The sequence below is a fragment of the Carassius auratus genome, chromosome 21 (genome assembly GCF_003368295.1).
Source record: "Carassius auratus strain Wakin chromosome 21, ASM336829v1, whole genome shotgun sequence".
NCBI classification, from domain to species: domain Eukaryota; kingdom Metazoa; phylum Chordata; class Actinopteri; order Cypriniformes; family Cyprinidae; genus Carassius; species Carassius auratus.
Window position 1 is genome coordinate 3173690 of NC_039263.1, and position 25737 is coordinate 3199426.

Sequence of the window (25737 nt, forward strand, 5' to 3'; positions counted from 1 at the left end):
TGTTAATTTCTTATAATTCAAGAATTAGTTTGCATTTTCCCTAAAATGTATTGTTGTGTTATGTGGCAACATCACAGATGCATATAGCTTCGAAAACATCTTGTTTTTTGGATCTGGTGTGTGTTCATTTATGTGAGGCTGTGAAGTGCAAGATTATACAAATTGTTTAAAGCTGAGCCAGTAAACTGTTTTTTTTTTTGTTGTTGTTTTTTTTAATTATGCATGCATACATGCTTTAAAATGTTATTCATATACATATAAACAGACTCGCAATAGCAATAATAGGCATTATGGTTGCTTTTAATTTGACTTAAGGGACATTATTATTATTTTTGACATTTATTACTATTTTTGCAATTTCAGTTTCAGTTAAATGGTCACACCAAGACTTCAGACAAATGGGACCTCAATCACACGACATCCACCCAAATATGTTTTAATATCAGTCTGTTTGTCCCTCAGACGGCTACACCACAGATGACATCGAGTTTTACTGGCGAGGAGGAGATCATGCAGTAACAGGGGTTGAAAGGATAGAGCTCCCTCAGTTCTCCATAGTGGACTACAAGCTCATCTCTAAAAACGTGGTGTTTTCGACAGGTAATAAAACCAAACTACACAACGCTTTAGGAATAAGTTGAGAACTGAAATATATATGTGACAAAAGCAGTCATCAGTAGCTCAGGTATATTTGTAGAAATAGCCAGCAGTACATCGTATGGGTCAAAATGACTGATTTTTCTTTTATGGCAAAAATCATTATTATATTCAGTAAGGTCACGTTCCATGAAGATATTTTGTAAGTTTTCGACCATAAAAATATCAAAACATCATTTTTGATCAGTAATATGCATTGCTAAGAACTTTATTTGGACAACTTTTTTGTCAATATTTAGATTATTATTATTTTATTTTTTATTTTTGTTTTGCACCCTCATATTCAAATACACTCTTAAAATAAAGGTGCTTAAAAGGTTCTTCACAGCGATGCCTTAGAAGAACCATTTTTGGTTCCACATAGAATAATTCAGTCCAAGGTTCGGTAACACTTTATAATAACTGCAAACTATTAATCATTAATTAAGCATTAGTAAACAGATAATTCATAATTTATAAAGCATTAATAGACAGTAATAAGCAGTTTATAAATACATATATAAATCATTTATTCTTGATATAAGAGCATATCTATAATGTTTTTAATAATTGTATTTTCATACTTTATTCATGATCAGTTTATCATTTCTCAATGAAGTATAGCATTATTTACAAACCAGTTATTTAGGAGTTGCCAGTGATTCATAAGATCACAAGAAATGTAGTAAATTCAGCTAGTTATAAAGCATTTAGTAGTGGTCAGTTAACTATTTATGTGAGCTCATCTAAAGTGAGGAGTAGTTATGTCTTGTGAAGCATTTATAAAGGATATTTAAAGGCTCAGTTATCTTCTAAACAAAAAACAGAAACAAACACAACACAGTGATACAGAACATAGAAATATTAACAGCCTTTAAATCTCATTTGTAAAAGCTTTACAGGGCATAAATAGTCCTCACTTTAGAACAGACAGCATTATATTCTTCTATCCCAAGATCAGCAAACAGTTCTCCATAAAATGTGCTGCACACATCTGAATAATTATGTTGAATTGTTCTAGAACAGTGTTGCAAATACAACTTAACCACTGATTTCTAGTTGTGTCCTCTTTTGGAAGAACAAACAAAGTAGTTTCACAACGTAACGACATGGCGCCAATGGCAACAGCCAGAAAAAATGTTACACCTTCTTTCTTTGCGTGAACATTTGGGTGGTGTTATGCAAATCTGAATTAACCCTGAATTACAGTAGAAATAGATGTTAATAAACCATTTATTAACACTATAAGTAACTATTACTATATGTCTGAATAAAAAGATGTAAGAATGCACATTTAAATAGTTTATTAATCATTTACTTACAATTTCTAAGTGATCTTATGAACCACTGACAACTCCTTAATAACTGGTGTGTAAATAATGCTATACTTAATTTAGAAATGATAAATTGATCATTAATAAAGTATGAAAAAACAATTATTAAATACATTATAGATATGCTTTTAAATCAGGTATAAAGCATTTATATCTGTATTTATAAACTGCTTATAAATGTCTATTAATGCTTTATAAAAAATGAATTAACTGTTTCCTAATGCTTAATTAATGATTAATAGCATGCAGTTATTATAAAGTGTTACCAAAGGTTCTTTAAAGAACCTTCTCTTTTTACCTTTTAATAATCTACATAACCTTCTTTCGCTACAAAGAACCATTTGAGAAACAGAAAGGTTATTCAGATGTTAAAGGTTCTTTATCTAACCATTTAGAAAAAAAAAAAAAAAAATCATCTTTGGCATCGTGGAGCACCACTGTTTTTAAGAGTGTATTTGTATCTCAGCCAAAAATTGTTTTAACCATACACTGATGGAACGCTTATTTATTAAGCTTTTATATGATATATCAATCTCGATAAAAAAAAAAAAAATGCTCCTTATGACTGTTTTTGCTGTTGTTGTGTGTTTGTTTAGGGTCACATGTATGATTAGGGGATAACAAGGTAAAGTTTATCTTTACCTTGCTGAAAAGACCAACTTGCAGTTTATAACAGGTGTTCAGTAAGTTATAAGTCTACAACTTCTCCATGTAGGCACACATACTGTTAAAACCCTAACTACCAGAACATCTGGCTCTAGAGGGCATGGTAACCAAATGTCCAGGTTTATGAACCCTCTTGTTTCGGCCTGGCTGGTGTTATCTGAGGCCTCCAGCAGCTGTACTACACAACCCTGACCTGAGAACGAAACACACATACACTAAAAACAAGAAAAAGCATGTTCTTATAAGTTATTTAACAAAGTCTTGTGTGACCACTTCATTTATTCATTGACTGCATTTTCATATGCAGGAATTTGTCATGCAAGTCAGTTAGCTGTAGATGCAGTCTCTGTAAGTAATGTCTGGTTCAGAATGTCTAAGAGGATGAACACAGTGTGCTAATGTTAAACTTTAACTGCACTACCAAGCTGGCAAGTTTTTAACAAGAAGACTATGCCATTCAGTCTAGGAGCTGGCTGAGACAGAAAACCATTGCTGCATTATGATGACCTAGAATTCTAAGAAAAAAAAAAGGCAATAATTTTTGTTACAATGCATCATTATATCTCTTATAACTAAACATAACCCTAACCATTTCTTAAATATTATAGTACAATGACTAACCTAGTAAATAGACAATATAATTCTAATTTTGTAATGCATTAATGCAAAAAATAAAATCATGACATTGCATTTTCAGTTTGATGTTAATGCATATAGCAATTTATGTATTTATATTTCTTTCTTTTTTTTCAACATCCAGTAACACAATTCTAGCTTTAAGGTCTTTTCCTGATCTTCTCCCCTACTCTTCTCCTTTATTATTCCCATATTTCCTTCACTGGATTGTCCTATTAAGGGTGATAGAGATAAATAATCTCTAGATATAGAGATAAATAAATATAAATTATCTAAATAAACTGTATATGTAATATTCTGCATATGTTCAAGAATCACTTTCGTTCTATGAGATTGAAAGCAACGATGCACAAAATGTGAATATTATATTTAGTAGAGAATTATGTAGACGCTCAGGTGTGATTAATGGAGGAAGTCAGGAGTGGGACTTATTCTAGTTCTAAAGTAAAATATAAAAAGCTATAAAATAAAAATAAAAAAAAAACAGTTTATAAATCTGGCTAATCGCTGATTTCATTCAGGTTCATATCCTCGCCTCTCCCTGAGCTTCAAGCTTAAGAGAAACATCGGCTACTTCATTCTGCAGACCTACATGCCTTCCATCCTAATCACCATCCTGTCCTGGGTATCCTTCTGGATCAACTATGATGCCTCGGCTGCCAGGGTTGCTTTAGGTAGGCGCTAATCTAACAAACCTTTCTCACAGCTGATGACTTTCATTATGTATAGATACATTTACTTCTAATATATGAGTTAAGACTGCAGGAAGCATGATTTGTGAAGCTATTTCAGACCTTATTATGCTTTAAACAGTTGATGAAAATGTAATATGGAAACATAACATATTTTTCTTCAATATATACATTCATGTGTGTGAATTGAAAATATGCATAATTTATGTAAACAAAAATAAAATATTATATATATAGTTAATTATTTAGAGTTTTTTTTTTTTCTTATCAAAGCATAAATAAACACCAAATACCCTGCAAGATCCATTTTTTTTTTTTTTTGGAAGTCATTAATCAAGCATAGTCACAGACATTTTTACTGATTTGATTGTCTTTTACACCACACATTCTCTCTCTCTCTCTCTCTGTTTTGTAAGCCTCCACTTTTTTCCCGTCATCACTGATTATGTAAGGCTGATGTAGGCAGCAAGCGTGAATAAAAGAGCACTCTTTGTGATTGCTGTCTGGCCTGGCCTCATTCATCCACACAAGTGCCAAACCGCTGTTGCGTTGAACAGAAGGCAGAGCAAGCATGGATGTATAGAATGAGCAGATATTACTGTTTAAAGCTCACCCTGATTAGAATCATTAGGCATTTGATTGCAAATGTACATTTGTATAGATAGAGCTAGAAAATTGCCAGTTTTCCTCAGCTGCATAACTCTGATTTAGCCAATAACATACGGCAGGAGGAGGACGGAATCTTTTTTAAGTTTTTAAGTTTAATCATGTCTAAACTGGTTCCATATGCAAATTACACTCGCAGTGCTTAGCAGCCAAGAGAGGTAATGAAGGGGAACAGAGAAGGTGAAATATTTTAGTGCCATCACCTTTAGCTATACTGCTAGTAATAATGATAAAAACACAATGTTTTATGGAGAATAATAACTCTGCACCTCATAAGCTCTGTAATACCTGTCACGGGATCCACAGTTAATGTCATGAAACTGTCAGAATGACACCGAATGGGTATTTCAGTGCATGAAAAGACAACTATTTGTTAATCACCGGTTAGCTGGAGGCAGGCGTTGTGTTTCACTGATTAAGGTGCATAACTCCCACTCCGCCAGCTGAAAGCATGAAAAATCACACAAATTTAAGATAGTGAATCATCAGCTGAAAGAAAAGCATGGCGATAAAGCCCCCTCACACACGCAGAGATGTTTACCTAACTTTGTAAATGAGGACACGCTCAGGGTGCTCTAGTTTGATGTTCACAGAATGCAGTGAGAGTACGCCACAAACTTAGTGTGCTCTTATGTTTATTTGTTAGAATAAAAATACATCAATGCATGGGCAACATTTGTATAACTTGAGAGATGGTTATATATAAACACTGTAACACATTTCGACTCAGGCTATTTACCATGCAATCACTTTTAAAGCTAAAATGTTTACAGCAGAGTTTACAGAAAAGAAACACACTTTATTTTGATAGTCCACTTCAGACATACAAATATCATTGCAGTGTTATAACTTAAAACACATCTTTGATAAACAAAATGATGAAATTGAATGTTTTCACCAATACACCCTCACCTGATTTACTATGCGTGGATCTATATGAATATGGAAATTAGTTCCCACCTCTTCTCTATCACCGAAGTATAGACTGGCTTCACTTTCACTCAGTTAATTGAAGTAGTGAACGCTTCACAATGGCAAGTAGTATAAATATAGTGTATAAATGGTTATGGGGAGTGAATGTCTTCAAATTCAGAATGGATTATAGTCTAGAAAGCACACAAAGAGCGCTCTCCTTATAATCTTTAAATCAAATGAAGTTCGATTATAATCAATGAAACTCTACACTCCACAATCAATATATTATTTACATTGCACCGATACTTTGTTTTACTATAATGAGGGATTTGCGAGCGTGTACTGAACAAAATTCCTGTGTTTTGAGTGGATCTTAACTTAAATGTCTCTGATTGGTCAGTTTGCTCATGAAGTCACCAGATATTTCTGTGATTGGCTACACTGCTCAACGCTGCGAGAATATGCTGTAAATAGAAACCTATGATGCGTTGAGATAATGATTTGAAAAGCCGTGCCCCACAGGTTAATGGGATTGGATAAATGTTTTTGACAGAAGGAAACAAACAGATTCAAGCTGTATTTTTGAAACTGATTTTGGTACACTGCAGTTTTGAGAAGAAAATGTTGAATTTGCTTGGTTTTTAAGCGTATTAAAATTACCAGATATATGTTAACACTAGTGTGGGGATCAGTTCTCACTATTAACTAGTTGCTTATTGGCATGAATATAACTAGCATATTCTCTGTTTACAGTACTTATAAAGCATGTCTTATTCTGCATGATCATATTTTAGATCACTTAATTCAACCCATGGCTAAACTATCAACTACCTTACTAACTATTAATAAGCAGCAAATACATTTTTTGTTGAGGTAGAAGGTGTAAGTAATAGTTAGTTAATAGTGAGAACTGAACCCCAAACTAAAGTGTCACCAGATACACATATAAACAATGTTAAAAAATTGATTTTCACCACATCGGGACTTTAAGTAACTTTGCAACTACATGTCAACTAACACGCAGCTACAGATCTCATTTATTGTCATTCTCAAAGTAAGTCTAATTAAAGCATTAGTAGACTCTTATTAGATTAGGGTTAGCTGAGTATGTTGGCATGCATTTGTGAAGTTAGTTTAAGGTAGTAGAATAAATTGTGAGCAGATACCAAACAGACAGTCTACTTATACTCTAATGACTACAAGGTTACTTATAGTTAGTTGAATGTCTAAATAAAGTGTTATACAGAAAGGGATTGATCAGTCAGTATTTATAAGGCCTTACTTTCAAGAATGTTTGCTAAACTGACCCCACTTATTGCACGCATAACACTGAGTCCCTTTTGAGTGCAGGAATCACCACTGTGCTGACCATGACCACCATCAACACACATTTGCGGGAGACGCTTCCAAAGATCCCATATGTCAAAGCCATTGACATGTATCTAATGGGCTGTTTCGTCTTCGTCTTCCTGGCTCTGCTGGAGTACGCACTGGTCAACTACATCTTCTTCGGAAGAGGACCGCAGCGGCAGAAGAAAGCTGCAGAGAAAGCCTCCACAGCCAACAACGAAAAGATGAGAATGGATCCCAACAAAGTATGTTTGATCTTCACACTCTACCCGTGTTTACAATAACCGCACAGTGACTTTAACTCTAATTGAACAGTAGTAAATAGGCAAATTGTAAAAATAGTGGACTCACTTTACAAGAATTTGGTTTTGAATCAATGGTATCATGAGAAAAAGCTCAAACAAACAAAAAAGTTTTCTTATAAAGAAATGTTAGTTTATTTTAAGGTGTCCTTGTTAGAGAGTAATTATAAATTTAAGTACTGAGTAATACAGATTAACTATATGTACCTAGGATTAGGATTAGGGTTTGTTTTAGGGTGACTTGCATGCAATTATCATTTATTGTTATTATAATAGTAAGTACATCTAACATGTAACAAGGACACCTTAAAAATAAAGTGTTACCAAACAAGTTACATATAGGTTTAACAATACAAAACTGGCTGAAAATCTCTTTAAATACATTACTTAATATAAAGTAACGATGAAAATTTTAGGAAAAAATAATTTAATTTAATTTAATTTAATTTAATTTAATTTAATTTAATTTAATTTAATTTAATTTAATTTAATTTAATTTAATTTAAACTGCCAATGAATAGTCATATTATTATTGAATAATGTTAACAATAATTAATGAAAAACTTCAACAAATTGATTGTACATTCATGTTAATGTTAATGTATTAACTTCCATTGATTAACAAACCTTATTTTGCAATATTTAATATTTAACTATTGCACTTTTTATGTTAAAGGGTGTTCACAAATACACTGATTTAACTACATTGCATCACTACTGAAATGTATAAAACTGAATCAGTGATCGCTGATGCTCATGCCATTAGTAATCTCCATGTCTGATTTTAAATAAATGACTTCAGGTGGTTTTGTCTCAACAAATCAATGTCACTGTCAACACCTTTTACTTGTGAATGGTTGTTTTGATTGTTCTGTCTAGTCCTTATTCATACCTTCACCACAATTTTAATGTCTCGATTGTAACTAACATGAGGCTGCCCTATAAAATCTGTACATCTAGAGTAGTTTTCTTGTTTGACAGTGAAAGCCGTGGTTCTTCTTCAACATAGTCATTATTTTATGACTTCAGTTGGCAGTCATAATTGGTAGTTGGTTGGCTGTTGCAGACGTCTGATGTGGGGTTATGTTAGGGTAGAGGTAGTTTGTGAATTTAATATTTACTGTGAGTCAAGCCTTTTGCTTTTACTATTATTATAACAACTGAAAGCACAGAAATCCTCCACAACTACATCAATAGATGACAATAACCAGTCATCCCAGTCAGAATAACCCTGTAATGTGTGTTCACTCTCCACTCAATATATTTGGTTGTTGTACAGTTACATCATCAGGTGACATTCGGGTCAAAATTATGTTAAAAACAAGTTTAGTTTACAAATAAGTTAGTTTAGTGTGAACACTAAATACTTTAATTGGATTTCTCCATTAATTACTCATAAAAGGTGCTCTGATTTTCTTCTAAATTATAGAAAAACTGTGTAATAATCAGGGTAATATAGGCAAAGTCAGATCGAGTTGCAGCTTTTTATTCAACAAAGAGCATAGTCATACAGACAAAGGTCATACGCCAGCAAACAGTGCGTAGTGGACAAGGCAAGATAGTAATCCAACACAGGCAATAGATAAAGTCTACAGCAAATGATCAGAGGCGAGATAAACAGGCTAGGGTCACAGGCAAGCACTTGGTATGGCAGCTAGGCTAATCAATACAGAGCACCTGTATGTGAGTGAATGCAACCTATAAAGTGTCTGTGTGAGTGTGAAATCAGAGGGGATCTTGGGAAACGGAGTCCAGGGTGAATGTCTGAGGTGAGCAGGCAATGGATCGTGACAGTCTGCTCCTGTGGCCTCAAAAATGACCATTTATTTTTAAATATTATAATATACTCATAATTTTATTATGTATTATAATGTACTATATTTTAGTTTTGGCATTGAGTTAGTGACACAATGCCAAAAGCTTTGAAAGGTCCTTAAAAATAGATAACAGAGATACATAAAACTGCTGAAAAGGGCTATAAAAGCACTGTTAAAGACCTGGATCCCTGCGAATCCACAGCAAGACCTCGTCCCTCTGTGAAAAACCTCATCCCAGCTGTGAGGAACAGTGGAAGGATCATCATGGTCTGGTGATGCTTTGCTGAATCAGGACACTTTACAATCATTAAAGGAAGAATCGATTCAAGAGTGCATCAGGACTTTGACCTGAGTACTAACCTTAAAGGGGACATGAGATTCAATTTTCACTTTTATTATGGTTTCTACATAAATAGCTACTAATTTTAATAAGACCACCTCTGAGCCATATACAGATATATTCATGCATCATGTGTTGAGCTCATTATCATTTAAAGAGCCATGCAACAAAATGTGAACAGAGCTGTTTTTGACAAGCTGTTGTTTTATATTACCATTGAGGAATTTTGACCTAACATTTCATAAAGACCCTAGTGAAAATTGTTGTCCAATGTCCCTTTAAGCCCTTAAATGCTGTGGCATAACCTAAAGAGGAAGACAACCCAGAAATTTGTTTGTAAGTTTGTAATCACGACTTCATAAATGGTAAATACTGTAGGAAGTTTTCGATAGCACGTAATGACAGCAGAGAAGTGCTTGCTCAACATAGCGGAGTGCATTGTTTTATTTATATTTTCTATAAAAATGTTAATGTCCTGATAGTGGCATATAGCTTGTTTTATATTTAATTTAATTACATTAATGTTATAAGTTAAGATTTACAAGACATATTTTAACTGCTACTATGTAAAAGGAATAGTGCTGTAAAAAGCAACTTTTTTGCTAAAAGTGTTTGCAAACTAAATGTTATTGTTCATATGAAAAGTGCACAATACACTACTTTTGAATGTATTGTTAGTTTTGTGCATAACTATGAGATTAATTGTGATTAATCACAGATAACCAGGCAATTAATTAATATATATATATTATTTATATTGTATTTATTTATTTTTTTCGGTTCTGACTGGTCTTTATATTTATTTTTTTATTGGCATTCATCGTTGTTTTGCTCTAGATCTTTTAAACCCTGTTAGACAAGATCTTATTTATTTATTTATTTATTTATTAGTTTCTTTGTTTGGCATTTGAAAACCACCATATATAATAGATGAAGCAATAACAGCACTCTTGGAACTGGTCGAGACCTTTGGTCTTTTAGTTGGCTGAAGTTGTGACGATGCTTTGCTGGTGCTCAGATGTTGTATTTTGTACTATTTTGGATTTAGGATTTTAGGATTTTAGGATAATCCACAGAATGCCAGCATTGCCTCACACTCTTAAATGAGCCATACATGTAAGTTCATCAACCTCTTGAAGTGACTGCTTTGAAAGTGCTGATTTTGTATGCTTTCAGTGGTTGGTGGGAAATGTAGTTCAGAGAGACGATGCTCTGTATGCCAGAATGAAACAGAGGGATATTGACGCGCATGACTCCATGTGGGAACCCATCTTTGTGGATGATGCAGCATTAGGACTAGGCAATTCAAAAAATAAGGTACTGAAAAAGTTCATCAAGAGAACAATAGCATACTACGTGACAAATTTATTTGAGCCTTATCCATTTTTTATTAGTATTTAGCATAAATCCCATTATGTTTACCACCATGGCTTGCCTTTGCTTTACATCTTCATGTGTACTAACCCATTTCCACTGTGTGTTACTGGCACTTTGTTGTTTTGTCTCAGTATGCGTTAAATACTGTGTTGAAAGTGTTAAGAATCATTCTTGAAAAGCAGTAAGTCAGTCAGGATTTGATTTCATGTTTTGACAAAAATGTCACAATTTTGACTTTTATAATATAAACTCAAAATTGCATGTTAGCCCATGTCAGAATTATGATAAATAATCTTGCAGCTCTTAGAGATAAAGTCAGAAATGTGTAATATATAGGAACCAAGACTTTCTAACTCAAAATTACAAAATTGATATCACAGAAACAAAGAAAATAAGTCTTAATTGCATTAAAAAGGGACATAAACTTAATAAAAAGTCAGAAATGCGAGTTCTTGCAATTTGACTTAATTTTTCACAATTGCAGCTTGTTGTCTCACAATTCTGACTTCATAACACAATTGTGAGTTTATTCATGCAATTCTGAGAAAAAAATGTAATATAACTTAATAGAATTGGACTATAAATTGCAATTTTGAGTAATATAACAAGAAAAGGGCAGAACTATGAGTTTATGTCTTGCAATCCTGACTTTATTTCTTGCAACTGCAAGTTTGTGTCAAACAATACATAGAAAAAAGTCAGAATTGTAAGATGTAAACTCGCAGTTGTGAGAAATAAAGTATATTGTGCTATATAAAGCAAAATACCCCACCCCCCAATAATAGACTTTTTTTTTTACATCTGAGAGTTTATATCTCTAAATTATGATAAATATATAATTCAGAATTGAGAGTAACAAAAGTCAGAATTTCAAGATCGCAATTGCGAAGAATTATAAGATAAATAGTTGCAATAACATTTTTGTTTTAATTTTTTATTTAGTTTAATTGTCATCACTTAATCGCTTTTGATAGTCCACTTTAGACATTCTACCAACAGTAAGTAACTTTGTAACTACATTTCAACTATCAAGGCGTCATATACTGACACTTTTGACATTTCGTCAACATCCTACGCACATCGCAACCTCTAGCATCAATATTAGACGCAGATAAATATGGGCCTGAAGGCCCCTCCTAGTTGTCTAACCCTAACCCTAACCGTAACCCATAATCTGCATCTAATATTGATGCTAGAGGGTGCCATGTGCGTAGGATGTTGACGACATGTCAAAAGTGTCAGTATATGACGCCTTGGAATGTGAATGTGTTATAATATCTGCTAACACTTTTTGAATAGGTCCATACGACATACTGATTATGAGAAACTTTGCAAGTATATGTCAACTTATTCACCTAACCCTAAACCTAACCTAACAGTCTACTCTGATAGTTAGTAGACATGTAGTTGCAAATTACCCAGAATTATTTTATATGTAGTTTCAAAGTTAGTTATTGTTAGTTGAATGTCTAAAGTTGATTATCAAAACTGTAATTTCCGTAAATGAAATAAAAACCTTCTGTGATGTCTTGACTATTTAAATAATTAACTGTATAACCAATGAAAAGCTACAAGAAACAAAAAAAAAAAAAAGTCAACTGTAATCAGGATTAACCTACTGATGGGTCTTTATGTCTTAGATGGACCCCCATGAAAACATCCTTCTCAGTCCTCTGGAGATCAAGAATGAAATGGGCACATCGGAGTTGAGCCTGGGTTTGGGTGACCCCCGTGCCACCATGCTGGCCTTCGACAGCTCCTCGCTGCAGTATCGCAAAGCCGGCCTGGCCAGACACAACTTTGGACGCAATGCGCTTGAACGCCACGTGGCTCAGAAGAAGAGCCGACTACGACGGCGCACTTCACAGCTTAAAATCAACATCCCTGACTTAACTGATGTCAATTCAATCGACAAGTGGTCGAGAATGATCTTCCCCACCGTATTTTCCTTCTTCAACGTCGTCTATTGGCTTTATTATATCAACTAACTGGATTCTCGTCCGTCTGAGAAGCGCCACTTATTTTTATGTCAGATTTTGCAATACAAGCAGGACTTATGTTGACAAATTCAGATCAGGACTAATTCTCTTTACCTTGGGCTCAGTTTAATTGCTTGCTGACACTGATACTCTAAAGAGGTTAAGTACACTGGTGCCTGCTCCAAAAATTTTCAGTGCGCTTACGTTTTTTTTTTTTTTTTTTTAATTGGTTTATTTTAGGACAAGATCTGTTTTGTTGCCAAATGATCAAAACAGTTACTGCTGCAAATTAGTTATCTTTATATTATTAAAAAAATTATAATAAATAATAATAATAATCAAAGGCAAAACATGGACATGCACAGTTCTTTCTCCTTTAGCCGTTTCTAAGAGAGCAGCACTGGATAATTTAATATTTATAAACATTTATCTTATTGCGTAAAGAGAGTCGTATGAATAGTTTTAACATAAGGCTGTATTTTATACTACTCTACTCACAGATGGTTTATTTATTCAATAGAATTTATTATACACTTTTTCGTAACCTCGTTTATTTTGAAAAAACTTTTCACTCAAATTATGTTCTCTGAATTTTATCCTCACACCTTAGCCGGCTTTATATTTCCACGATGCTTGAATTATGTTCGATTTCTTGCTTTGGAAAATGAAGGCATCACTTATAATAACACAATCCCAAATTTAATAGCACTCATAGACTTATTGACATTGACATTCATTGACATTCAGCTGTAAAGCGCAATGCTTATTTGCTGATAGCAGGAACAGAGGCAGAGGAACATTCACATGCAAATTTAAGATGCACAAGTTTATGATGCTTTTTGGAATGCACCCCAGCTAAACTTTGACATCTTGGGCTTAACAGCTTACGCCAGCACAAACCGTCTTTTGGCGTTAAAATAGCTCTAAAAAGGCATGGACAGTTATTACAAGTTATTATAATAAGTATATGGTACGTACATGCAGAGCAGGACTGTAAAATAAAGTGCTACCCAGATTATTTATATTACACCATTGAGACATTTTGAGCACCTAACTTAACCCTTACTCCGAAAAATAACCATTTCTCAATATAAAACAGTATAAACACTGTATTTGACTATAGTATAATCACGATAATTTATTTTGAAAAAAAAATATATACATATTTTAAGTCTTAGGCCAAATTATAGCTTTGTGTGAGGAACAGACCCAAAGCTGATCACCGCAGGTAAATCTGGTAATGACAGACATCATGTGAACAGAACTTATAACAATTCACAACTAATAACACATTATTTCAGACACGTAACTCGAAGATCAGAGCAGACAATACAGGAAATCTGGGAAACCTCCTTTACTTGTATAATCTCATATCTTCTAATATGTGTTGTCTGAGCCTAATTCAGCTTCGTTCTTTCTTTCTTTCTTTCTTTCTTTCTTTCTTTCTTTCTTCATTGGCTTTTATTGGCTTCCTCGATGAAAAAGAGTCCACACAGATGAAGTCATTCCTTCGTGTTCTGCGCTGTAAATATCTCTTGTATAGGATGGTTAAAATGCTCTTTGTATTCATAAGAAGAGAGTAGCTCTGTGTTTACATATGAAATTAATTGCAATTATTGAGATGGTGGAGGGGCTCGTGGTGCAGAACCAATATTGTAATTTTATCATGAAACTTGATGAAATCATCTAAAACAGCCAATCAGAGCTCAGCGTCCTCCACCGATGAGAAGGGCATATGAATATAGTTCGGCTTTACAATGCTTGAAAAATATAAAAGCACAATACTGAACTGATTTAACTTAGAAGGTATATACACATCTATATTTATACTTTTGCTTGTCATTATGGTTTTTTATTATTATTTGTATTCATTTTTTTATGGTATAGTGCATCTGTCATAATCATTTATAAATATATGTAATACTGATGGACTTGCATGTAAGACGTTTTCCACCAAGGTCTGCAGTTTTAATTTGATCAACAGTCACAGAGATAAAAACTATATGTGTCATGCTCACCAAGAATAAGTTAAAAGCTTAAGAAAGTCAAAATTTGCATTGATTTAATATGATTTAATCAATCATCTTATATCTCAACCCCTTTGATTATCAGTAATAGCTAAATGTTGAATGATCTTGCGAAGAATTATTCATAACCAGGGAACTATGGACTTGAAAGCATGCCAGGAATCATTTTATCACTCATGTTTAATCATGCATCCCTGTACTGCATGCAATACCGGCACCATAGCATCAAAATTAGCAAAATTGCTGAAAAGAAAAGTTCAGAAGGAACTTGACATAAATGTGTGGTATTTAACTATATGAGAGAAGAGATGAAACATAATATGATCATAAGTGTAGCATCTCGACTGAAGGATCAGGAATGTGTGAATGCATTTATATACCAGCCTGTGGATAATTCAATAGGTTATTAATAGTGATTGTATATTCATAATGACGGTGATTATGTAACAATTAAGTGTAACAACTTCTGCAGTTCATTTATTGTCACAATTATTTGCACAAGATCGATGCTAAAGACATCAAAACAATTCATATATTCACTTATATTCATACATGCAGAAATCATTTTCTAAGTTAATCTAAGCTGTAGAAGATGGTGTACATTGTTAAAGCAAATGAGGAAAGCTGAATGTGGGCATTAGGGCTTATTTTAATATATTTCAAGAACAGTTTCTAGCTGTAAATATCGATTAAGGTACTAAACATCCAATTAGAGATGGATGTTCTTGTAAATACAAAATACTTTCTAACAATGTGTAATGTAATATTTCTGAACTTTCTGGTTTGTACTTTACTGGTTAATGCAAAGCAATTCTATGAATAATACTTGGTGACAGATCAATAATATAAATAATGTGAACTTTGTCACTTGCTCTCCTTAGTAAACAAATATTATTTATTTATTTAGTGTGTTTGTTTTTTTGTTTATTTATTTTTTTGTATATTCCTTTCTCTTTCTGATGTTCTTCATCTAAAACACACTGCCATTCTAAAAATCTGCAATGGTATCTTTATATTTTTTCCTCTGTTTTATTTTATAAATATATTTTCCATCTCGGGTCCTAATATGACTGGATGCCACAATTAGGCCTTTTTAGCTTTAGTGTGTGTGGGAGACAGAGAAGCAGAAACGATGGAAAGGTCTATGAATGTGTGTGAGCACTAGTTTCTGAGAGCTAGAGAGAATGCAAACACTTGATAATTGCTTTGCTTTTTGTTGGTGCTTCTCGTTTTATTTATTATTATTATTTTTTATTAATGTTTTATATATTTGTAATACTCCAACAATAGCAGAAAGTCAATGAGAAACGATGGCGTAACGACGGCAGACTGACGGTGTTTGCACATGTTTACAGATAAAGCCTTCGCTTCCGTTCATAGTGATATCTCACAGCATCCCAAAACAGCGAGCACTCTCTGACACCAGACAGAGGGCCAGCAGATGCACATGGACTGACAGGAACAATTCTTGTTATAATCTTCAAAAATCTACGAACCCTCAATAAATACTGTATAAAACTCCAAAAGCTGTCAGATTCTCTGTTTATCATATGTTTATTTTCTTGTGCAATGTTCACTGAAATGCATGTCCCCAAGACATCCTCACACATGCACAGCCAATACTGGTGCTCTGAATCTGAAGTGTTTACCATCTGAGGCTCTTATTATCTGTGCTACACTGTAATTCTCCCTCTGCACCATTGAAAATTAATGCACAGATAAAGAAACAAAGATATAAAAGAAATACAATTTAATACTGAATCTGAGATCTTGTCTCGAAATTATATTAGCCAATGTCAATGATTATTTGAAGAGAAAGGTTGTGCAAACTTAGATTTCTTTCTTTCTTTCTTTCTTTCTTTCTTTCTTTCTTTCTTTCTTTCTTTCTTTCTTTCTTTTTAGGAGAAGTGCTTCACTTTTAAATAATGAGTGTGAAAAAATGGATGTTGTAGTGACAATAAAATAAACAAATAAATAAACACAAAAAAAAACACAAATGATGAATAAAAATACGTAATTTATTTTCTGTTGTACTATTCCATTTTCAGCTGTAGAGAGTTCAATTGGAATGACAAGATGATTTATAATAATAATAATAATAATAATAATAATAACATAGTTCAGTTTAATTTTGTAGAAAATTAACACAATCATCAAAATATATTTTATTATATAAAAATCCATTGTACAATAAATAACTTATATTTTAATTAAATATCTTATTAAAATATTTATTTAAAATAAACTGTAAATTAAAATTCAAATGGTGTAAATTGCATTTACATCCTTGATTAAAATATTTATTTGAATTATTATTATTATTATTATTATTATTATTATTATAATTATCATCATTAAAAATGCATTCAATGAAAACGTGTCACATTTCATGGAAAGGTATTTTCTCAGCATCAACCACATAGTCGCTGATGTTAATGCCCAGAGGTTCCTCATTAAGTGAAAAGTATAAGATCACTGTCCATGATGAAGTTTCCCTCCTGGATACTGTGAATGTTCAATATCTGTCGAATCATGCAAAGATATTTCTCCTCAGGCATGCACAGAACGTGATGTAGATGACAACGTGTGCACGACTGAAAAAAGCCACACGGACTTACATTTCTGTGCTCCAATATCAGAGCCAAGTATGGATATGTTGGCAGGTCATATGTGGGATTTAATAATAATAAAGTGAAACAAATATTGAACGCAAACACAAACTAAATTTCTGATTTATTCTTGTAATATGAACAATTTGTTTTGTGGTGAAATTGATTGTACTGAATGAAGAGACACCAGAAGCTTTATTTCTAAAGCGTGCGAATGCTCAGATTTGATCTTAGAGTGTGCATGTGTTTAAATCCATGCGTTTGACATGTTAATGCAGTCTTATACATATTAATGACATTAATTAAGAGCCGTTTACAAGAAAGAGAGCTGAAACCAAAGTTCAAGATCATCTGAAAGAGAGGCACTGTGAATAACACTTGCATATTTTAGAGATCATAGTACTTTAGTACGGTTTCTGCTCAACAAGGCCCCTGGACAGGATCTCTATGTTGTACAAAATTACATTATTAAAATTGCTTTAGTTTGGGGACCAATTCTCACTAAGTATTATCTACGACTTTTGCCAAAATAAACTCCTAATTTGCTGCTTATTAATATTTAGTAAGGTGTTTGTTAGGTTTAGGTATTGGATGGATTAATCTAGAATATGGTCACGCAGATTATGTGCTTTATAAATACAATGATCAGCACATATTCTAGTAATATGCATGCTGATAAACAGCTAGTTAATAGTGAAAACTGGTCCCTAAACTAATACCTATTACTGTATCCTCTTTCCTCTCTGAAAAATTAATTTGAAAAGCATCCCTAATTTATCTGTGAAAGGTGCATTGTAAGTATAGGTAACAAACAAACTGGTTTGTATGAAAATGTTAAAGAACAACCAACAAGACAGACCGAAGTTATATGAAAATGTACTGTGTATGCTATATACTTTGCACTGGACTTTCTATAATATCTATAATATCTGTGTGTGTGTGTGTGTGTGTGTGTGTGTGTGGCCTTATGTAGCGAGGTGATAATCCCTCTGGGTGTCTTCATGTGGGATGACAAGAGGTGCAATCTGTACAGCTCCAAAGAAATGCAAAACTGATGTAGCTACTGAGTTCATTTATATTTAAAAAGATGCTTGAAGGTACAGAATCCAGAAGGGAGTTCCCTCTAGTATTTTGTTCATATATCTGATGATATACACTGACAACATGCAACGAAACTCACTCATAAACCCGAGACAGAGTCGTGTTACTTTAAATTGCTATTGAACTGTCAAAATGATTACATGAAAGAGAGCTCTAAGACTGTTAAGGATGCTAACTTTAAGTTCAGTATGCTAGTGTTCCAGTTTAAGTTGTAGACAATAGATATGGTAAGACTTTACATGCTTTTAAAATCAAAATGTTTCAAATCAATTTGCCTTTGAATTTGAAAATGAATGGAATGTAGCAACGGGTTAAAATCACAAACGTGCTGTATAGATATAATTAATGCAGAATGAACTGGGCTTTGGCTCAAAGACATCACTTTTGGAGCATGACAGCACAAATAAGCAGAACCTGCACTTGCATAAACCTTTATCTGCCCTGCTTTGATGTTCCAATATTCTGGTTAACCTGGTGCAAAAAGACAAATTTGCAGGGAGGTGAAAGTAAAAAGTAATGTATTATTCAACACCTAGCGAAAGAGCCACTGAATGCCATGCACGAACCAATTTTAGATGCTCAAATATGCATGCACACAGAAACAGATATGCATGCACTGGCAGTCAATTTTGGTTTGGTTTGCTTTCCAATTAGTTCTTAAAGCTTTTAACTTTTCATTCTCACAAAGAAAAAAAAACTTTTCTTGGTTCAGTAAATAAATTGGTACAATTTCAGTATTCTACAGTAGTACAAACACAAAGTGAGCTGCCTTAACAACCTTGATATGTGCCATGTAGTGTCAGCCACGGAGCGTTGTCTAAATGGAAAAGTGAAAACATTTCAGGAGTGTGGAAGTCGTCATCGCATTGGTTGAATTCTACAGGATTTCCAGGAGACGTGTGTGTTGTGTTATTTAACGGTCTGTCTGGAAACAAAGATGCCGTGGCGCCAAACCCTCTCACAAAATAAAAAAGGCATTGTGTTAACAACTGGGACGATGAACGCTTATCAGGATCAACTAAACGCTGGAGTTTCAAAAGTATGTGAAATGTTTAAAGTTCAAGGCATTGAATCTTTAAAAATATGTCAGAGCGTTTTAACCATGATGCTGAACGAAACAAACTGTGATTGGTTGTTTGACATGTAACATGTAAATTTTAACACTTTAAATCACCAGCAACATTGCATCAAAGAAATGTTCCTCACACAAAACTCAACTGAGCTGGCCATCTGAGAAAGCTGAGAAATAGTGTGACATGGGCCTTACACCTGGGAGAGCTGCAGAACAGAGGTCATTTCATTCAATTGGATCCTTCTGTGGTTTAATAATCGCACAAGGTGAAGGCTCTGAAAGGGTAAGGCTCTCATGCTTTTTATTAGTTTTGTCCTTATCTCACTCAAATTAATTTTGTTGTTTGTAGTCAGAACAGCCAAAACAATAATAATAATAATTGCCTGTATGGATAAAGCGGAGACTCTGACTCCGACCCTGAACATGGCCTAGTCAAGTCAAGTAAGTAGACCATAAGAGACTTCTTTAAACAGATGTCAGAATCTCTACAGATCTACGTGTTTTTTGACATTGCGCCACATTAAAGAGTCTGTGTGTAAATAATGACTTTCTGAACGTTGTATCAATTGCAGTATTTGTACTATGTACTTTTAATTGTTGTATGGCTGCTGAAAGTGACTTCAGCACTAGGTCAGTGTGTTTCGATTGGTTTCGATTCATCACACAGCTCTGTCTGTAGGAGTGTTAATTTAATTCTAGGCGAAAGGCGAAAGCTCCCTGCTGTGAGGACTCCAGAGGTGAGGCTATAGGAGTTTACGGATCATCTCAGACACAAGTTCCCATCTCTCAAACACGTGGCTATACACGTGCCAAGACAAACCCAGGAAGAACAATGCAAGTACAGCTCAGTCGGTCTGTCTCTCTTTGTCCTTTGTCAAGTCACTGTTGTCGTTCACAACTCTGAAACATCTAGAACAGAAAACCTTTTGATTTCAGCTCCAGTGTGAGAAAAACGTGGTCTGCCTGCACATTGCATTCTGTATTTGCCAATGTGACTCCCCCCGTGCCATGTGACTTAGGTAGGAGCGCCGTATTAGACAACAGAGCCTTCCCACCGTCTCCAGTGTTCAGTCAATCGCTTACATAACCCTGCACAGATTCACAGCGTGTCAAAATGCCACCCGTTCCCCGTACCAAATACCGCAGCCTGTTGAATCAAAGATTTCTGTGAAGAAGCTGCAAATTATTTATCAGTGTTATCTGTTTCTGGAGCTGCTGTCTAATTTACACTCAATTAACCTTTAACAAAAGAAAGAAAACATGTTTTTTTTTTTTTGGAACATGGTGACGGCAAGATTTTTCATCTCACCCTTCACAGTAAATGTCGTCCTTGCCTAAATGCCAGTGCCTTAGTCCTTTATGAGGAGAAATAACCAATCGGCTTAATTATTCAAAATATTCTGCTGTGGAATAAAATACTTCATTATTCTCTGCAACATCGAATTAACAGTGGTTTGTTTTAATTAGTGTTTTAATCAGTTTTATTATTATTTTTACGTTTGTAGAAATAGAACAAACAATTTAAGAAGATTATCCCATAAATAAACAACTTGATAATCACCTGCTGTAATTAAACATATTCTTATAAACCTCTTGTGTTGTGTTCCAATCTTGTGAAAATTATATATTATCTGAGAAATCACAATTTAAATGAGAAATGATAAAATCCCAGACAGTTGTATTCAGTGTTATTGGCTTTCTATAAAGCAATGTTAGATAAGAGAACAGGGGTGGTTAATATTAACACAAAGTGACCCCCAATCACAAAAACTGCTTTATTCTCCTTCAGTCTTATCATAAATGTGAACGATTGAAAATTCTATGGGACTCCCAAGAAAAGCAAATACAGTACTAATGCATAGAAACCACAGCCACAGCAATGACAGATCTACACATACATGCACTGCACAAAATGAAGCACATTTTCAAATCTATGGGTGACATTCAGATCTAAGTTAAATGATAATATGTTGGTGTGTTCAGCACTGTGATTAGATTAATCTTGAAGGGGTTTGGAAAGTGAATAATGCAACTGAAAGACTTTAAGGACACTTTTATCACTGTGAAATTTAAGATACCATGCTGTGGCCACCTCTTAGCCAATGGCATCGCAATCGGTCAATCAGCAAGTTCAGTGATTCGCTAACACTCTGGTGCTGTTCGGTCATGTTGTGTGATTTTTATGTTATTTTTTATGCTGAAAATGCTGAAAGCTCTTTTTTTATATATCAACTTCAAATTTGGAGCACAACCTTTTTACAGTGATGGACTTAATGCAGTTTTAGAACAAAACCTGTATTGGAAAATATGCATTTAATGTAAAATTAAGTTTTCCTTCATAATGATAAACCTCAACAAATGTATTTAGTTTAACTTTTTTTTTTTTTTTTTCAGCAACAATCAGCTTAGCAACCTCTTAAGAATTGACCAAAGTTAAGTTTGTACTCCAAACTCAAGATTTACAACAGTTTAAGTTGGAAATGTAATTTCCTGGTATATGCTCTAAACTTGTTATGTAATACATGTATCATAACTATTCCAGAAATATAATTGTGTACCATATAATTCCCTAAAAAAAAAAGAAAAGAAAAAAAAAACTTATTAAAACACATTAGCAACAACATACACTACAGCCACACCACCCCAGAGTTATGACATCAAGTTTGCATGTACAAACATCACTCATATTTGTTTTCTATAAATGTGAAAAAGTCTGATTTTATTGTCATTCAAGGAATGTTTTTATTTTATTTTATTTTATTTTATTTTATTTTATTTTATTTATAATTTGCATGCTGTTGTTACTGTCTCTCCAGGACATAAGTATAATACTTTCAGCTTGTTTTTGCATTCAAACAAATTCAGGTCATGTGAATTTTTGTATTAAGTAATTTAATCGAATTGAATTGCATTAATGTTGACTGTTGCAACATTTGATGCTGTTGTGGTCAAATGAACAGGTCTCACCCAACTACTGTGAAGTATTGAAGACTAATCTATGTTGGGCTTTGCTGAAATGATAAGCAGTGCAATTTTTCTTCATTTTCGGATGACTCATTCCACAAACGTGTGTGTCAATGTTATCTGGGCCCACCAAGCTTTCTTCACATGTAATCTAAAATGATTCCTTCATTCAAAATAACAGGCTGAATGGGCACAACTAGGCCACATCCTCACTATTCTTTGTGGCCTTGCCAAGAGAACCCACGTCAAGCCTGCGTGACTCACCCAGTATCGCCCGCACAGACAGACAGCATCACATTTACTTTATTTTGAAGAGGCTGACGCTAAACATTTGTAAATAAAGGCTTCTTAGAACATGACAAGATATACTTTACATGACACTCACCAAAAATTGAAAATCTGTCATAATTTAATCACCCTCACTCCGTTACAAAACTTCAATCGCCTTTCTGTTCAGCTTTATACAGTAGATATGGTGTCAGATCATCTTCACTGTGTTAAACAGGAAAATAGTGTGTTAATAATACAATTATTTTGAGCTGTGAAGGTGTTCTTAAAAGAGGACAACAGTCAGTGTTTTACTTATAGTTAGTTTATCGTTGATTCAGTGATGCTGTTGTTCAGCTCAGTTCTGTTTAACTCAAATACTGTCTGAAAAATGAAGTTAAGCATAACATATAAGTAATCCATCCGTATGACTCCAGGAGTCTCCAAGAACAGGAGATCTAGGGGTTAAGACATAAAAATAGACAATTAAAAGAATATTCCATTCATTCATTAATTGGTAGTAATTATGTCACATCCTGTGATGTTGACATGAAGATGACCTGGAAGATGAAAAGAGCTAGATAAATGAATGAGTGAATTAATACAGTGAATAAATAAATGCTAGTATTCCTGTACACTTAAAATGGACAACACTAAACATGTTCTATAATTTGCAATAATAAAGTTAAATATAAACAAATCAAACCAAATAAAACAGAAAATGTAGTGTTTCTTTATTGTATTTTATATAAATAGATTAAGCAATGTAGGATTTAAAGATAACTTCTGAAACTCTCTCTCTCTCTCTCTCTATTTTTAGTTTATAGCGCTTTTGTCTATATCCTCTCTAATTTTTTTTTTATTTATTATTTTTTTTTTTTTATAATAGGCTACTATTTAAAAACCATTAATTCGAAATACTACCAAATAAAGTAAAAAAAAAAAAAAAAAAAGTCCAGCTCTTCAATCTTCCCCCGCCCATCGGGTGCTTGAAGTGCGTCAGAAACAGAGCGCGCGCACGATCAGTTGTTGGTAATTTGTTGTGTAGCGCCGGACGCCGCATCCAATGTAGACAGCACTGCTTCTGTTAACACACAGCTCGTAGAAACGGGCCTAGCAGCTCGCGCCAGTTCTAGACACGGTGAAAGTTTCCTGATTGTGACGCAAGGCCGAATTTACATGACACATTATAAATGAGCATAGTCTGCGATAGATACAGTGCCAAAAAGAAGAGAAGAGGATAAAGACAGAGGTAAAGAGATGTAGTGAAAGAAAAATTTATTGCATAGGAGTAAGATACTATAATTTCATGGCAGTTATTTTTACCTTAAACTTAATGTTAGCAGTTGTTCTGAGTTCTGAGTCCCCAGACGGTGATTTTGTACAATCATGTCAGTTGTAAGACGCATTTTTAGGGGCCAAGCACCGAAGGTGCGAGGCACCTATTGTTTTTGTTGGCGTTCTTATTAGGGGCCAAGCACCGAAGGTGCGAGGCACCTATTGTTTTTGTTGGCGTTCTTATTAGGGGCCAAGCACCGAAGGTGCGAGGCACCTATTGTTTTTGTTGGCGTTCTTCTTATTATTATTATTCTTCCGACTGGGAGTCTATGGCAGCCCATAGAACCGAATGCGGGAAAGTTGTTTTGGTTTGACATTCTGATAGAGGACAGTGCCAACATTAAGTACACCAATTTTGGTGTGTCTAAGACATTCCCTCTAGCGCCACCAACTGTCCGAAATTTCACTTTAATTTTGTTAATAACTTTTTAACCGTAAGGCCAATCAACAAAATTCTTTTTTCCTCTGATTTCTGAGCTCAAGCCAATTCGATTGCACCCTATACCGTCACTTTCCATCATAGAAATATGGCCGCCATTTAGAATTTTTTTAAAAACCTACTTTTTCGAACTCGTCCTAGACGGTTTGTCCGATTCACACGAAAATTGAACCAGATCATCTTCAGGCAGTGCTGACCAAAAGTTATGCAAATCAAATTGATTCGTCAAACTGTTTTCGATAAACGCTCGAACAAATTTTACGTAACGCTTACAAAAAGAGTCGTAAGGCTGTATCTCTGCAACGATTTATCGTATTCAGACCAAACCTGGTACATGTCATAACAAGCATGACTTGAGGCTACTTGCTGCGTTTCGGCACAGCGCCACCTACTGGTCTGGAGATATGGAAAATCGCTATTTTTGCTTATAACTTCTAAACAGTTTGTCCAAAAATCATAACATTGGTCTTGTTAGATTCAGGGCAACATGCCGAGTCGACTGATATCCAATTTTACCATCTCGGCCATTTTGACTGTCGGCCATTTTGAATTTTGTGCTAAAATGCTGTATTTTCAGAACGCATCAACGGATTGTTACGAAACATGGTATGGGTCATCAGTACAATGTCCTGAAGGAGCGTGAGAAGTTTCGAAACAGCGCCACCTAGTGGTGATCATCCTTATTTAAATGCTTATAACCTTGGGTGTGGTCGACTTATTTTCTCGAGACTCACCAAATTGGACTCCTGAAACCTTACCGAGTCCAACGATACCAAACATTCTAGGTTTTGCCTTACGGTTTGTGTAGCGTTGTGATTTAGCGCTTAAAAAACATCTGGCTATATCTTTGAAACCGCTTGTCTGATCGAGACGAAACCACCGTCAGAAGTTCGGAAACATAGGTCGATAGCTATACGCCAATGCCCAAATGCCAAAATATTGATAGTAAGGGGTAGTAATAATCAATCAAAGTCAAGAGTCAGTCAATTTTTACATGCTTTTTCATTTAAATGCCCATAACTCTGAAGTGAATTGAGATATTTTCACCAAAATTGACACACATATGTATGGGCTCACTCTGAGCAAACATTAAAAAAATGGTGGGACTGAGCCTCTTGGTGGCGCTATAATAGAACGAAACATGAAATTCTCATTGACTTCAATACAGTTTTGTGAAATAAAATGCTATACTAAACGAACGCAATGGTGT

At 34.2% G+C, this 25737-nt stretch overlaps 1 protein-coding gene across 2 annotated transcripts in view; it reads left to right on the forward strand.

Moving 5' to 3' along the window:
- Positions 1 to 12888, forward strand: part of LOC113038228 (gamma-aminobutyric acid receptor subunit beta-2) — an 82874-nt gene extending 69986 nt beyond the window's left edge. Inside the window, exons 6-10 of one of the 2 annotated variants that reach the window (XM_026195498.1) lie at positions 463 to 600; positions 3794 to 3946; positions 6896 to 7140; positions 10531 to 10671; positions 12372 to 12888. In XM_026195498.1, coding sequence (XP_026051283.1) covers positions 463 to 600; positions 3794 to 3946; positions 6896 to 7140; positions 10531 to 10671; positions 12372 to 12719 — 1025 coding nt within the window. In that variant the 3' untranslated portion in view covers positions 12720 to 12888. The remainder of the gene's footprint in view (positions 1 to 462; positions 601 to 3793; positions 3947 to 6895; positions 7141 to 10530; positions 10672 to 12371) is intronic. The other variant, XM_026195499.1, reaches the window with a different exon arrangement.
- Positions 12889 to 25737: the final 12849 nt, after the last annotated feature.